Here is a 16,830-nt window from a genome sequence, read left to right as displayed (position 1 = left end):
ACACACACACACACACACACACACACACACACACACACACACACACACTCTCAAGAGCTGCCATATTTAATCGCGATAACACTTTCCAGGTATACAACAGAATATGCCAGAGTCCATACCTGTAGCTTGTTTGCTTTCTCGGCCAGCTCGACCCTGAGCCTGTCACCCTCTGACACCTTGGCGTGGAGCTCCTGGACCTGGGCATCCAGCTTCTTCCTCTTGTGCTCTGACTCTGCCTTCACTTGCTGCAGCACTTTCACCTCACACGCCAGCTCCTTGTTGTCTGTCTCCAGGCCCTGTTTGTTCTTCTCCAGATTGGCTTTGAACTAGGAGAGGGGAGGGAGGAATTCATCAGTGGCTGTCTCACAACACTCCATAAAAAGCACTACTTTTGTCTGCAGAATTCTGTGGGCACACAGTAAGCCCACAATACCACGTGCTGGAGGACTGCCTGAACACACCCACTGTTCTGAGGTGCCAGGGTTCTGGGTGTAACACCTTGTGAGTTGTTGGAGAACTAACTATGGACTGTGAGGAACTCATCGGACTGGGTAATTCTTCTTGTCCATATAGGGCAGAGGGAAGAAACTACGTGCCTTCCGTAGCAAGTTGTTAGAACATTTATCCAAACTTACTGAGTTTGGAACAGGGTTCCGGTTTCTCAAGCCATTGGCTGAGGTCAGAGATGAGGCTCCCCAGGTCTCTGTGGCTACGGAGCTTGGCTTTAATCTGCCTTTCCACTTACTAGCTGGGTGTCCTGAGTTTATATGCTGAGCCTCAGTTTTCTTATCCTTTAAATGACAATGACAGGTTACTCGGCAGTGCTGAAGCCAGAACTCAACAGCAGAGACTGACCCTCACTAACTGACACTGTCACCTTGTACAGGGAAGGGTGGCCTGGAGCTGAGTAGAAAGAGAAAGGAGAGGGACAGAGGCAAAATGGCAGGAAGACAAGTCTGTGGGGAAGGAGGGGGAAGGTGGCCTCCTCGGGAGGGTAGGAGACTGAGGAGAGTGAGGTTTGAAGGGCAGAAAGGGCTGACAGTGCCCCGTGGCTTCTGGCCTCAGCTGAGAGGCCCAGCAGTGCTCTTCAGTGGACGCTGGGAGCGTGCTAGTGTGGCTAGATGGAGGGGTGAGTCGGTCTGTGTTAGGGCGGGGGTCTCTGGGACATGGTACAAGGCGGGGCTCACCCTTTTAGCCTGCTCCAGTTGCTCAGAAAGCTCCTCCAGCGCTGTGGCATGCCTCTGTCGCATGTCCTGGATTTGAGCCTCGTGGTTCTTAGTCTCATCCTCCAGAGCCTTCTTCAGCTCTGCCACTTCCTGCTCACGTTTTGTGCTAGAGACATTGTTTTAAAGTATGAAGATCAGAATTAGCTAAGCAATGAATTAAAACACATTTTCTGTGCTGTTTATGCTTAGTAAACCTTACAGGATATTCTTTGACAAACACCAGCCACACTATTTCCCGTAAGTGTGCTGACCATCACTGTGGCATCAGATACCCTTCTAGAAGCAGTGCAACGTGCCCTCCACACTGACTTAAACCAGGATTCACTGTCTGCTTTACACATGATGCCAAGCTTCCTCGGTGTCGCCAACTCCCTGAGGTAAGTTCCACACGGCTTGTAGCAGCAAGGTGCTCTACACCATGAGCAAGCTTTTCTCTTCACCCTTGTGAAGAAGCAGTTATAGATAACTAATGTCTGTCCTTCACCCCTTTCCTGATGGAGCTTGAGAGATGGAAGATAAGGCAGGTTGAAGGGTCTCATCTTTCTAGAAAGGTCTTGGTGTCAGTGCCTGGTACCAGGCACACCAGATAAAAAGATCCCAGGATTTGAATGCTCAGGGTGAAGTTGAAGGTCTACATAACTGCACCCACGTCATGAAGGTTCCTAGCATTAAACATCCCTGTGTGGCTCTCTAGTATTTTATAACTGCCTATGACATATGGGGGTACCATGAACGACCCAGTTATTTCTAGAAGTGAATTCAGCTCCCACCCATGACAAGCCAGGTTTTAGATCAGTCAACCTGAGCACAGTGTTCAAATGCACAGCTTGACAAGAGATGGAAACCAGAGGTTGCAATATAGCTCCGTGGTAGAGTTCTTGCCCGTGGAGGCCTTCTGACTACCACCTCCTTGCCCACTGAAACCAGTAAGGTGAACCCCTCTCCTGCAAAGACCACATTAGCATGTCTGGATTGTCACATGCTCCACAGTCACCCTGAAGGACATATCTGGAAGACTTGCTGTTTGGTTTTAGATGTTTAGGGGGACCTCTTACATCCAACACAACTCAAAACACCCTGTCAATGCAGATGACAAAAACTTATTGTAATCAAGTTCTTATGTTTTGGGGAACAAAGGATGAATAACAGGAGCTATGGCTAGGAACGGTCATTATGTTCTGGGGAGCAAAGGATGAGAAAGGGAGTCTTTATGTTCTGGAAGAGAAGGTAAATAAAGAAGCTGGTCAGCTATTGGGGAGTCCCCAGGTCTCTGAGGGCTGGGAACTAGAACTTAGTATTACCCTGTGACTAATATGGAGTCTGAAAACAAAATGGCAGTTCTTAGGATAAGTTTCTTTTGCTTGTTCCCAACACAAATTCGAAACCCATGCCGACGACACGGTTCTCTTCCATTTCTCAGCTGAGAAAGAGGGCAGAGGTCATGGCCACCAAAGGGCTGCAACAGCTGCCAGCTCTGTGATTAGATGTAGTCTAGACAGAAGAGTTACAGAAGCCCATGTCAGCCACAAGTGCTGCTGGCTCAGACCCGTGGTCTAGCCTGTCCTTGGCCAGTGGTCCATCAGGATTACTTCCACAAAGCCAGTGGCCAGGCTCCTGTCCATTAGGTGTCCAGTAAAGGCCCTGCTACCAGCTCATCGTCTTCTCAGTCTGTTCCTGGTCTCTACTTGAATCCCAAAGTTATAGGAACTCTTTAGCACAGAAGAGAGACCCACATGACCACAATTCACACAATCAAGGAAAAACTAGTGGACAGGGTAGGGCTGGGCAAGCACTCTAACTGGTTTTGGTAAGAGCACACCACACACCCAGGTTTCAGGGAACCAGAGCCATGTCTAGTGTGCGCCACCACCAAGTACAAGCTTGGTTTTGGTAAATGTGTGTACACCATTTCAAGTTTAACACACAATTTCTCTGTACCTCAGGCTGGCTTCAAACTTGTGGCTACCCTCCTGTCTCAGTCACCCAGGTACTTGGAATTATAGCCACCACACTCAGTATAGCTTTATCTTTGCAAAAGTTGAGCCGGGGGGAGGGAATGATCAGAGTTGTGGTCAAAGGCCCATCTGAGGAGCTAGACATCCACCCAGAAGATGGATAACTGGGTTCGGTTCCCAGCACCCCCATCAGGCTCACAACTGTCTGTCAGTCCAGTTGCAGGGAACAGCGATGCCTCCTTCTGGCCTCTTGTAACAGCAGCTTCAGGGGTCTGGGTATTTAGTTCTTCAGCACCTGTGTACATGGGCACATACCTCAACCCTCAATGTAAAACTCAAGGACCTTTTGAGAGTGGATACTTCTGCAAATATAGTTAGATTTGTGTAAAGCAGAAGTTTTGAAAAACAGGCCAGAACTTCAAATGCTAATGCACATTTGTGGCCCAAACCCTGGGCAATCCGCTGTGCTGGCTGCTCATGCCTTTGCTGAATGCTCTTGAAGAGTTTGCCCTGGGCTTGCTGTTCTCTGCAGCCAGCTGCTATCTAGACACTGATGTGTCATTCTCCCCAATATCTGCTTCCTGGTCAATGAGTAGATCCAGATGTCACATCCTGACCTTCCTGGATGGGGGTGGGGGTGGGGGGAGGGAGGGGAGGACCATTGGCTTTCCTATACTAATTCTGCCATCTGGGTACTGTATCACACCCACTTCTCTCCTGAATCCTGAATCTGAAAACTAGGATTTAACTGTCTTTAATCTGACAGTGTAGCCTCCCACTGGGACAACAGTGTCTTGTCCATCATCCATATCCTAGAGTGTCTGACAGGCATGTATGTGTGTGCATACTGTGCACATCTGCATAACAAGCTCAGTCACTAGCCTAGGCAGTGTGGGTTCCCTTCTGTCTGGATTCACATTCACATGGAGGGAGCAGTGGCAAGCAGGCGGCAAGGTCAGCGAGGTGGAAAGTGTCCCAGTGGCCTTACAGATAGCATCTACATTGCCAGTGGCCCTGCCTAGTCTGTGAGTTGTGACTTTCTATGGGCTGATAGCTATAGATTCCTACCTATGAAACTTCTCAGGGTATGTCTACCTATGCTTGGGGGATAGCCCCTGCCTAGCTGTTGGGTAGTAGACTGTCTGTGTAGTACAGACCCTTGCTTGAGGCCTCTGCTCACTCATTTTTCTTTTTCAGTGTTGGGATTGAACCCAGAGCCTTCTGCATATTCAGCAAGCACTCTTTGAGCTGTCTCTCTGGGCTTTGCACCTGTTTGTATCCCTCCTTCTGCTTCCCTTCCGGTGTTCATGGCCACTGTACTGCCAGTAGGGGCCGGCAGCTCCACTGATTCTTCCTATGTCTACCCTGTCTTTCCCTCTGGTCCTGCCTCTTGTCCTCTCCTGACCTCAGCTTCTGACCACGTCTCACATCTCCATCTGCTGTGTGGCTGGTCACTAACCACAGCTACTTACTTCATCACCAGTTTTCCTGCCATCCTTCCAGGAGGAAGCAGGCTGTCGATTGGAATGGCATCCAGGATGGAAGGGGATGGGACGCCCAGCATGGCAGAGCCCCACTCACCGGAGCTCCTGCTGAGCTGCTGTGGTGTCTAGGGTGTCCTCCAACTCCGTTTTCAGAGCTTCCAGCTCCTCACTCAAGTCCCGCTTCTGCTTCTCAGCCTTGTTCCTTGAAGCCTTTTCAGACTCGAAGTCTTCCTGGAGCTCGGCAATTTGGGCCTGCAGCTCCCGCGCAACTTTCAGTGCATTATTCTTGTGCAGCGTCTCGTCATCTCCTCTGTCAAAGATCCAGGCACAGAGACACTGAGGATGGTGTGTGGATGGCCTGTGTCTCCTGCCTCCCCAGGGAAATCACCTTGGAAGGCCCCACACTAGCTCTGCAAGTCAAAGTGAGAGTTTCTCTACTTTAAATATCCCTTGCAGCAAAATGCTCGGGTCAGAACACTGCTGAGTGGGTGGTTCCACCAGCTAGAACAAACCTGTGTGTAGTCCAAGGCCTGCAACTTTCACACCTTCAATTCCCCCGTTCTTTGGCACATCTTTGAACTTACATGCATGGTTTAAGTGTTGACAGGACTTTCTGATGGGATCACACAAGAGAGAAGCCTGTTCCCATGCTAGAAAGTACCCAGATGGACTCATGGAGCAGAGGATGACTGTGGATTTTTCATCCCCCTACCTCTCCCTCCTGGGATTATAGGCACACAGCTCTACACTCAGTCTTCTGTAGTGCCGAGATCAGAGCAGGGCGTTTGTGCACACTAGGCAAGTACTGTACCAGCTGTTACAGCTCTGCTCTGTTACAAGTTGTTCTTAATTAAGACATGTTATAAATTAAACTCCAAGACCATGGAGCCAGGTAGTTAACTCTTTAAAAGTAAAATGATAGGTTAGAAAGAAAGAAATGGTTTCAACAGTCCAAACGGCTTTAGACTAAATACCAGATTATGGAGTAAGAGGAAAGATTTCTGAAATGTTATTTCCTCCAAAGTCCCAAAACACACGGAAACTAATCTGTAACATACAGAAAGGAAACATCTGGTAAAGTGGCTTGCTCTCTAGTGTGAGCCTCCCAGGATTTTAAGATGTGACAATCATTTTTAAGTGTTAACATTAACAATCTTGTGAGACCTTAGCACTCTGACACTACTTGTGTGCTGCTGGGTTTTTCATGAACTTATAACCAACATCAAAGAAATTGCATCTTGTTCCCTGAGGCTTTTCTATGCTCCAAGACATGGGCCATGATGCAGGACCACAGGCCTGCCCGTCCAGTTGCCTCCCCGACTGCAGACCTGGCCAGCGCCCCCTGAAGCTCCTCCTCCTTCTTGGTCAACTGGACTTTGAGCTCATCGACCTGTGCCTGCAGCTCAGCGATCTGGTCCTGCAGATCGGTTGTTTCCCCGTCCAGCTTCCGTTTGGCCTTTTCCAGTTCCTGTCGAGTTTTCTCCTCCTTCTTCAAGCGTTCTGTAAGGCAAGACAGAAGCAGCCCTTCACCACACTGCAGAACACACACAGTAAGTGGATGTGGTCATGGCTCGGATAACCCTGAGTCGAGTGCTTGGTCATCTGAGAGAGGAACGAGCAGATGGATAGGGTTTGAAGAAGGTGGGTATTGTCCAAAGCTGCCCCTGCCTTTGGAAAGCAATTTCACTCTGCTGAGAGCCAAGGTGATCTGGAGCTGGGTCACACCATCCCTGTGCCCAGAACTGAGAAGGGAGCTAACGGGAGGATCACTGCTTAACCCTAGGCAGAAGCACAGGGGAGAACGGACAGAGGAGCAGGCAGAGGCCACCTGTCTTCCCAGCCTCTCTGGTATAGCTCCTTAATAAAGGCTGGTGACCACTTCTGTTCCCGTGGTTTGCTCCAGCAGTGTGACCTGAATTCTTTGACAGGAGCCCTTCAGCTAAGAGAATGTCCCAGGATGGGCATGTCCATCTCATGGGCACCTCTTTAGCAGAGGACCAAGAGGGTAGCAAGGAAGTTGACGAAAATAAGTTTATGCTGATGTTCCATCTTTTATCTACATCAACCAACCAAACAAACAAAACAAAACAAAACAAAACAAAACAAACAAACCCCAAAAACCAAAAAAAAAAAAGAACAAGAAACAAAAAACCCAAACAAACAAAAAGCACCAAAAAAATCCTTCCCAACCCCAAGTATTTTTTTTTTTTTTTTTTTTTTTTTTTTAAATACAGAGCCCATGTTTCCCTTTGAAAGCATGCATGAGGAAGCTGGCGGGCACACCTCTGCAGGGCCCATGCAGACGGCACTAGCTTGCTGCAGGATCAAGGACAGGTCATCCAGCCCCACAGCGTCTGTTCTGTCTTCAGCCATCTCGACTGGGACATAACCTCAGCCAGAGTTGCTGAGGCTGCCCCTCCCCGGCTTCACCTCTGTCCCACAGACTCTGCCATTGGCCAATCCCTTTGTGAGGTGCCACCTGGGCACATCCTCACAGTGTTTGGCTCCAATGCCCAGAATGTCCATTAAAAAGGCAAGTTAAAAAGGACACAGGAACCCATCTGAATTCCATTCCACCAAACACCAACCACGTGACCTGTGAGGCACTCTGTTAGCAGTCCTTGTTATCAAGCAGCCCGGGGTTTGTTTGACTGTTCTGACTCAGGTACGACCACATCACGACAGAGTGTCCGGCTGACACCAACCTTCTAAATCCGAGATCATCACTTCTTGCTTATTCCTGATTTTGGCCAAGTTTTTTGCCTTTTCTTCCTCTTCAGCCAGCTGAGAGGAACATTCAGCAATTCGATCTTCCATGAGTTTCTTTTCCTAAGTAGAAAAAAATCTATTTCAGAAAAGACATGCAAGATTACAGCCTGGGTTTGGGGTTCTCTCTGATGTGAGAAAAGGTGGGTAACTGGGGCCTCAGGGGGCTGTGTTCTCTTGGGCAGCTAGGCGCCCTCCTGGTGGCTGCCTGCTACCTGCCTTGTGCTCAGAGCCGAATATCAGGTGCACTACAAGTGGCATGGATGGAACAGCCTGGGAAAGGCTGTAAGGACATATGGTTCAATAGAGTCTGTCTTCAGGACTCTAGACAGGAAGCTTTACAGAGAAAGTAAATGCAGTGCTTTCTCTCCCTCTCACTGAGCCACACTCACACGTGTGCTAGCTCTCCTGCGTCCTGACAGTGGCGCCCTACGGAAGGGGTCTTACTTTGATAAATTTGGAATTCTGGTCTTCGAGAAGCAGAACCTCCTCTTCCATCTTCTTGATCTTCGCCTCTGCTGTCACCTTCTCCAGCTGCAGCTTTTGCCGGGCCCCCTCCTCCTCGTCCAGTTGTTCTTCTAGGTCCTGGTGAAAAACAGCCGACGTCAATTTCCCCAGTTTCTCTACCAGAGCTGCACAGCAAGAGCACACAGGAAAACTGGCTTGCTTGTATTGTATTTGCAAGTAAGAGGCAGATGTGTGCACCTTCACAGGGTTAAGTATAAACTGGGTCAATCCAACATGGCAAGCTCTGCAAACACGCTTTCAAATACAACTGTAGGAAATTGTCAGGGTGATTTGGATTTAAAAAAATAAAGAAGAAAATCAATGAGTTGGGTGGCAGCAATGGCTGTTACTCCAGCACTCAGGAGGCTGACGTAAGGGAGGCTCCGAGTTGCAGGCCAGCCTGGGCTATGCTAACACAGCAGACAGAGCCAAACACATATAATATCATGAGACTATGAGCATGCTGCAAAAGGCTTTGGCAATTAAGCGTTGGTAATTTGTGAGGAGGTATAACATGTAATTGAAATTTACATTGTATAGTAATAATTAGCAACACAGGAAGTAACTGGGACAGCGGCACAGCATCAAACATGCTCGCCTTTGCAAGGGCGCCTGTTACCTGAGGTGTGTCACTGAACTGGACGGAACTCTTAAGTGCGTACACATTTCTACTCTACCATGGTTATCTTTACTCATATCCTGTATTAGTTATATGATACTAAACATGTAACAGTGGCATGGTTGTACATGTTAACACAATAATAACGCTACTTAAAGGTTTTACTTATGGTTAATTTCAGACTCTTGTGGGGTGTAATGGTGACCTCTATTAGAAAAACTCCAAGCACATCTCTGAGGGCACAGTGACCCTCATCTACTTGAAGTGTATGTAACAGGTCACCTCAGGACTTGTCTCCTTCACTGGGACCTCCACCTTCTTCCTTTTTCCTTTGGCTTATCCTAAAGCAACCCCCAAGCATGCTATGTCATCTGAAAAGCTACATCTCTCAATAAATATGAAAGGTGCTTTAACATGTGTTTGCTTGGATCATAATCTCTAAGTCTCACAGGCTGTGATGGCTGTGACTGAGAGGCCTTTAGAGCCTCCTCTGATCTCTAGGTCAGTCTATCTTCTCTTATTGCTTCAGGTGTCTCCTTGCTGCCTAGAGTTTGCTAACTACTCCTGCTCTGCACACTCACAAGGTGGCAAAGGGACAGCAGTATGTTAGTATAATTTCAATGACTAAAACAAATCTGAATGCTGTCAAACAATTCTCGAAAAGTGATGGGAGTAGGAAGGGGAGGGGGACAGAGGGCCCCTGCATACTTTTCTATGTTGTAGGTTTTCTATGATAATTATATTAATGTTAAAACCAAGAAGGTTATCTTCAAAACCACATATAACGACAGTTCTAGTTTAAAAAAAAGTGATCAGAAATCACCCAAAGTCTCAGAGGCAGAGGAAAACAACAAAACAAATCACGAAAGGGGCCCAAACTCTGTTCTCAGGGCCACATAGTTAATTTGGAACCTGACATTCCACAAGAGGAAAAAAAAAAGCCTAATACCTACCTAGTAATTTCATAACGCCATGAGTAATTTGAGGTTGCACTGGAAGGAATTTCCAGTCACAAAGGAGATAATAAATTCCAGCAGTGATGCAGCAGCCTGCGTTAATTTAGGCGAACATGAACCTCATATCATGGAAAACAAAGTGGAAAGCTAACTGTGGTGCAGGACACGTGTGTTTAAGGAAAGCCTAGTCTTTAAGTAAAGAACTGCAAGCATCTCATATAAAGTAATTAGAATTTAGTATAAAAAATAGGGAGAGAGCCAGGAAGATGGTTCAGGGGACAAAGATGCCTGCTGCCAAGCCTGATGTCATCTGGACACACATCTGGGGAAGACTTAGCTCCTACTAGTTGTCCTCTGAGCTTTGGAGCATGGCACGCACACACAAAAAAATGTATTAAAACCTAAGCAGCAAGGCTGGAAATGGCTCTGCAGGCAGAGCATGCTACACAAGCCTAAGGACCCCAGCTCATTCCCTAGCACCCACGGAGAGGAGGAAGGAGAGGACTGGCTCCGTCATGTTCTGAGCTCCACACAGGTCATGTGGCACCTGCACCCCAGCCCAACTAAGAGTTAAAAGAATGCTAGGGTAGCTCTGAATGGATACACTCTACATGGTAGTGTGCTCTGTGACCAGAGCTGATACTTTAAGGTACCAGGCTGGGGTTAACTGTTCCCCATGCGGCACATTTCTTATGAACCAAGCCAGGTAGGAGATGCCATGTAATCACTGGGGTGAGTGTAAGGACCTCCTAAGCTCCATGGAGTGCTCCAGACCCTGGGCAGATTCTGACCTTGTGTCTTCACATTGTAAGACGGCACATTGGAACACAAAGGATTCCTACTGAAATAATAAACCTAGGTTTTCAGAAAACTTGTTAAATCTATGGTTCAAATGAAGGAGTAGTACAAGGATCTATTCTTAATAGACCCAGGAATCCATGTGCTCAGCAGATCCAAAAGAGAGAGAACTGTGGCAGGCACCTGAATGTGCGCTTGCATCTTCTTCTTCTCATTCTGCAGGATCTGGTTTCGCTCTTCTTCCTCCTCTACCCTGGACTCGAGGTCATGGAGAATCTCCTCCAGTTCCTGCTTTTTGGCAGCAAGTCTTGCTCTCATCTCTTCTGCTTCAGCAAAGAGCTCCGTCTCGGCTTGCAGTTGTTCTGCCAGGATATTCTTCTCTTCCAGCAGCTGAAAACACAATTCAGAGTGTGGTATGATCACTCACCCAGGGTGCACACACCATAGGGACGTCACTCACTCAGGTGCATGTACCACAGGGATGTCACTCATCCAGGGTGCACACACTTCAGGGATGTCACTCACCACAGGGATGTCACTCACCATAGGGGCGTCACTCACTCAGGTGCATGTACCACAGGGATGTCACTCATCCAGGGTGCACACACTACAGGGACATCACTTGCCCAGGGTGCATACAGAACACTCTGACCATGGTTTCAGCAGTCAGTGCCCACTGCCTCAGACACAGTTCCACATTAAAAACATGGAACACACAGGCATGATCTCAGTGATTACCAGGCCTGCCAGGGTACACAGAGGGATCCTACCTCAAAACAAACAAAACAAACAAACCAACACAACATATCAGGCAGAAATTTCAAGTACATTTTGTGTGCATGTATAAAATAAACTACAGGAAATATTTTTGGTTGTTTCCATTGCCCTAAGTTATCTTGAATAATAGATACTAACTTCTTACCACTTTAAGAATTATAGTTTGTCTATTATGTTAGGAAGGGACCGATAAGTAGGAGAGGGGAATATTAAAGTGTTATAAAGTTTCCAGGTGGGGGCTTATGTCTGTAATCCCGCACATGAGAGGCTGAAACTAGAGGATTGCCACGAGTTTGAGACCAGCCTGGGCTACAGCGTGAGGCTGTATTGAAAAAACAAATCAAATCAAAACACTAAAAACAAACAAACCAAGTTCTTGGGACCCACCAATGCCTATCACATACCAAGTGATATTCTTGCCTTCAACACTGATACTCACTGTTGCCCATAAAAGTGAGTGAGGCAGTGCCTGCAGCGGGAGCCAGTGCCTGCAGCGGGCCTGCTCGGCCACGCGGCTCTTTACATTTCTCTTTTCTCACAAGCAGGCACGAGCAGACAGCACCAGGAGCCCCACATTACACAGGTTAGACCCAAGCGTCACAGCAAACATGATCTGCTGTGTGTCCGAGGACGGAAAAGGAGAAGGGCTGGAGTTGAGGTTGATTTTAATTTACATAATCTAAACCATAAGGCCCAATATAGCAATTAACTCTACGGTGAAAACACACACTGTAAAAATAAGAGCAAACCCTCCCCTGTAACACGTTGAGGCAGTGGGTGTGGCTACTCATAATCAACACGTGACACTACACACTAAGTCAGGACACTGCGCACGCAGAGGGGGTGCACACACCTGCTGGTGCTTCCGCTCCATCTCCTCAAGCTCCCCTTCCACTTTTGTCTGCTTCTCTTTCACCTTCAGTAGCTCCTCATCTTTTGCCTGGAGTTCTTCCTCCTGGCGGGTCACTTGGAGGAGAGGCTTCACCTGTGAGGAGGTAAACAGCTTGTCACTACAGCCCTGCATCTCTCCTGCTGATCCAGGCACCATGCAGAAAGGTCTGTAGGAGGACCCTGGCCCAGCCCACCTTCGTGAAGACACGCCACCATTGCCAGTGCCGCAGCTTCAGGTATGCCGCACAGTTCCGCTGCAAGACCTTTAAGGCACTTAGTTGTTGCTGTTTCTTGGCAAAGGCCCTGAGGAACAGGAAAGCACACCTTCAGGGGTGTTTGCGGGAAGACTGTCTCACAGCAAAGCTCCCTCAGGTATGGCTTCCCCAGGACCTTGGCTGGAACGCCAACCCTTTTGTTTCACTTCTTAGCCCTCTGTGTTTTCCTGGTGCCTGTGTTGTTTGGGATGTGCATCTGTTTATCCAGATGCTGCTCCCATGGGAATGCATTGTCCACAAGGATGGATAGAGCCTGTCAATCTCATGCCCTCTTGTATCATGGTGCAAACACAATGCCCAGCCCCAAACTCTGCATCAGAGATGCTAGAGTCCCGAGTCCACTTACTTTCTAGCTAGGTAGCCTCTACATACAGCTTGGAAAAAGATGATGATATCAGTGATTTTTAAATCCCTTTCTTCTTCTAAGTGCGCCAGAACTCCAGCTCGGAAAAATATCTTGCTCTGTCCGATTCTATACAGGTTTGGGTCCAGTTCTAAAGCTCGGATCTAAGAGATAAGAAGCCTGTTTATTTCTGCTATAGGAAAATCAGAATAATAATAATTAAAATAAAAAGCATCCAGATGTAGTGGTGCACACCTTTAAATCTCAGCACTTGGGAGGCAGAGGCAGGCAGATTTCTGGGAGTTCCAGGAAAGGGCTACAAAATAGAGAACCTCTCTCAAAAAAACCCAAAACAACAACAAAAGAAATCTTACCATTCGCTCACAGGCCTGTTTGCCATCCATGAAGCCTTTAGGAATAGCATTGGGAGTTAGGATCTCATATCTGGAGAAAGAAAAGCACAGAAATCATGAACAGGAGCACACAAAAGGAGAACAGCGAATGGGATGGGCAGGCGACAACCCCAGGCCCTGTGCAGGTCCAGTTCCTACTAAGACTCTCTCAGATCAAAGCACAGGCTTAGCGCTCTGGCAGAGAAGAATCAGAACTGGTATTGGGAACCTTGCATTTTCCTTCATTTCCCATAAAAAGTTCACATCTTTAAGATGAAATCATTTGGTTCTTTGTACCTCCAGCCAGTCAGCTGGTGAGCAGTCGTCAGATAACAGAAAAGGCTGTAAGAGCAATCCATGAGCTTCTGTTTGGAACCCCAGAAGATAAGAGGGTGATAGTCAGCAGGACACAGGCCTGGGTGTACTCATACTCAGAGTTGTGTGCTTAAATGCGGTACCTCAGTGTACACAGTCACACCTCAGTTAGGAAATCTGCAGCAGAAAGGCGGCCGGCCATTATAACTTGGTGTCTTAGATGCCAGTATCACCTTTTCCCCCCAGCAATAAAAAGTGACTATTGGGCTGGAGAGATGGCTCAGAGGTTAAGGGCACTGACTGCTCTTCCAGAGGTCCTGAGTTCAATTTCCAGCAAGCACATGGTGGCTCACAGCCATCTATAACGGAATCCAATGCCCCCTTCTGGTGTGGCTGAAGACAGCTATAGTGTACACATGAATATTAAATAAATAAGTTTTTTTTTTGTTTAAAGTGACTATCTAATACAGTTGGCTCCTGACAACACCTAAGACTACAGCAGCTTCTTGAATTGATTCTTCTGAGACCAAGGTGGGTGAGGGGCAAGGAGTGAGGCGACTCAGGCCGTGAGGACTCCGCTTTGACCTGGAAGCCCCTAATTATTTTATGCATCAACAATGGAAATACTTTGAGATCTGATTTCCAGAAGAGAAAGGGAGAAAAGCGACTGCATTAACAACTTTAGAGAATCATGCCCCAAGCCCTTCCCACGCCGTCTGCACCAGTGTCCACTGCAAACCTGTCAAGCTCCGCCTCTTGTTTATACCCTAACCATTTTCTAGTCGCTTCCTTTCTCTATTCTTGTTAAAGTCTGTCATTGTACACACACACACACACACACACACACACACGAGAGAGAGAGAGAGAGAGAGAGAGAGAGAGAGAGAGAGAGAGAGAGAGAGAATTTATACATATACAGATTCATTTACTGAAGAAAGATGGAAATATCCTAAAATATTTTCAGGAATCCTTACTGGAGGATTTTAAATTTCTTTTTATTTGTATTTTAACATACATTATTCATCTATTTTTAGACTGTTATTTTTTTAAAAATAGTATTTAAAATGTGTTTTAAGAATATATTAAGCCTGGTGATAGGCCTGCCTTTAATCCCGGCACTCCAGAGACAGAGGCAGAGGCAGGCAGATCTCTGTGTACTTAAGGCTAATCTGGTCTATAGGGTGAGTACCAGGACAGCTAGGGCTACACAGTGAAACCCTGTCTTGAAAAACAATTTCAAGTAGATGTGGTTGAATAAACAACATTAAGTTTCCAGCTGTCTGGCTCATCTCACAGCTAACTTCCGGGCTATGAAGATGGAGTATGTTCTTCCACTAGCTGAAGAACTGCTTTTTTGTACAGCAGGAAAATCAGGATCTCCCCTTTGCAGGGAACAAAGGAAAAGCGCCCTTATCATATCGGCATTTTCATTCATGCTATGGTATGTTATAGACATACAGACAAAAAAGGTAAAAGTTAGTGATACCTTTGTCTGAATTCCTGGAAAACTATCCGGTTGGGGAATCCCTGGCGACAGATCCTGATCCCTTCCAGAACGCCGTTACAGCGGAGCTGATCCAGCACCAGATGTGGATCCAGTTTCCCAGCCTAGTCAAGCAGACAAGGTTTCTAGTTGAATCACGGGATCCAGGCTCCATCGACTCAGAACACACATGCGCTCTGCCCCACATACCCGCTTCTCGTGATTTGGAATGATGCAGCGAACGAAGTTGGGGTTGGTGTTCCGGAGAGTTGCCATCAGCTTGGTGAGAGACTCTTTGTAGAGCTGCCCGACGGTTCGGAACATGCCCTTCTTGGTTTTATATGCAGAGCCAAAAGCTGTCTCAGTCATACCAGTGACTTGATCCAGACCTACAATTCGGTCCACTGGGGAGAGGAGAGGAGAGGAGAGGAGAGGAGGAGAGAGGACGGCTGTGAGCCAAACGTGACTGAGGAGGACGGGAAGACAGTGATCGTTCAGCAGCGTAAGCTTTGTGAACAGATGGGAGAGGTGCGTCTAGGAAGGGCAGTCAGCACATTCAGATGCTGCACAAGCTGGGGAGCTACAGCCACACACTTATATGGGAGGATTCTGCAGGGCCTACAAGTCCCACCTACCACACTGGGGTAGGTGCCTTCCACTGCACTAGGCTCAGGGACCCACTGTCTGCTACGTTCTGCCTGTGTGAGATCTGCCATTACTTGGCAAATGGAAGGATCTCTGGCTGGCATTATTGATACACAAACTGATGCTGGGAAAAGTCTCACAAGAAGAAATGGCTCCTAAATACTCATAAAGGTAAGTGACTGTACCGATCCACTCAGTGGAAGTGCTCAGGGTATACAGACCAGAGTCACCCTGAGTCAGCACACTTTCACTGAGAAAGCCATCTGAACCTGAGAAGCAGTGCAGGAAGATTACATCACTCTGATTTTGAGCACTGTGTGAACATCAGCCGTCTCCTCAAAGTGCAAGTAATGCAAAAACCACAAAATGGGAAGACTCTTGAGAAAACCACTGACTGCGCCTCCTCAGACATTCCGAGATTGTTAAAGCAAATGATATTTTTACATATCTAGACAACAGGCCCTCCTAATGATGAGATCGTAAAAGAGCAGCCACTAGCATATCTACTGCATAAGATGCCATGTACTTTCCTGAAATATTTTAAAAGAAATTAGAATATGAATTGATCTGTCATTATTGATACTCTTCTCAACCCTGACAGCCCCTCATTTCTCTGTGGGGATCTGGGCCTGGGTAGGGGCTCTATGTACAAGATCTCAGGTGACTTGACTTCCAGAGAGGTTTCTGCAGAAGAGGAGCTCCTGGCCCAGGAGTAAGTACCTTTGAGGCAGGTCTGGAATGGAAGCCGGAGGATGGATGAGGAAGAGCTCTGTGGTTCCCAGGCCCATGCAGGTAAGCTGATTCCCAAAGCTGCAGTCAGTGCCCTGGAGTTCAGCCATCATGTACCACAGAGGACTCACGTTTCCTTCACTTCCAGTAGACCCAGTACCAACCACCCCTTCCTGTCCTGTAAATACTGAGTCTCCATCACCTTTGCAGTAACCCACTTCTTGTCTGCATCGCCAGAGCCCTGCTTCTTTCTACAGTTCCCTGTTTGCCCCTTGTCGCCTTCCCCCACTATCTCCCCAGTGTTCGGACACCTCTTCCATCCCACCCAGTATTGCCCAGGCAGGGACCCACCTGTTGCTAAGGCAATGGATGGTGCCTGTGCTTGTTTTCCTTGACCCTGAATGTTTACCTGTTGCCATCACAACAGCCTCCTAGAGTCTCTTCACATCTGGCCTTAACGGCCTGCCCAGGCTTTCCAGTGGCCCCCCAGCTTGTTCAGTCTTGTGATCCAAGATGGCCTTTCTTCCACTTATCCTGGCCATCTTGGCACTCTCTTGGGACCTACACTCATGTGAAATTCTAAGATGTGGCAAGAAAGGAGCACAGATGTTAGCCCTCTTTTTTTTTCTCCCAGCATGCTCTCGGCCAAGAGTTTTCATTTATGAGTTT

The 16,830-nt window shown here is 47.5% G+C and overlaps 1 protein-coding gene across 2 annotated transcripts in view; it reads right to left on the bottom strand.

Moving 5' to 3' along the window:
• The window catches only part of Myh10 (myosin heavy chain 10), a 132,950-nt gene that overhangs the window by 19,988 nt on the left and 96,132 nt on the right, over positions 1-16,830 (bottom strand). For both annotated transcript variants that reach the window (XM_028780192.1, XM_028780193.1), the window contains exons 16-28: positions 14,998-15,191; positions 14,791-14,912; positions 12,972-13,041; positions 12,601-12,761; positions 12,174-12,282; positions 11,942-12,073; positions 10,495-10,701; positions 7,879-8,016; positions 7,371-7,494; positions 5,994-6,165; positions 4,763-4,975; positions 1,188-1,332; positions 120-326 (exon numbers count right to left, since the gene is read on the bottom strand). In XM_028780192.1, the coding sequence (XP_028636025.1) occupies positions 120-326; positions 1,188-1,332; positions 4,763-4,975; positions 5,994-6,165; positions 7,371-7,494; positions 7,879-8,016; positions 10,495-10,701; positions 11,942-12,073; positions 12,174-12,282; positions 12,601-12,761; positions 12,972-13,041; positions 14,791-14,912; positions 14,998-15,191 (1,994 nt within the window). The remainder of the gene's footprint in view (positions 1-119; positions 327-1,187; positions 1,333-4,762; positions 4,976-5,993; positions 6,166-7,370; positions 7,495-7,878; positions 8,017-10,494; positions 10,702-11,941; positions 12,074-12,173; positions 12,283-12,600; positions 12,762-12,971; positions 13,042-14,790; positions 14,913-14,997; positions 15,192-16,830) is intronic.

This window comes from Grammomys surdaster, unplaced genomic scaffold, assembly GCF_004785775.1.
Source record: "Grammomys surdaster isolate TR1022 unplaced genomic scaffold, NIH_TR_1.0 364, whole genome shotgun sequence".
NCBI lineage: Eukaryota > Metazoa > Chordata > Mammalia > Rodentia > Muridae > Grammomys > Grammomys surdaster.
Note: the sequence above shows the minus strand (reverse complement) of the source record. Positions and strands in the feature narration are given on the sequence as shown.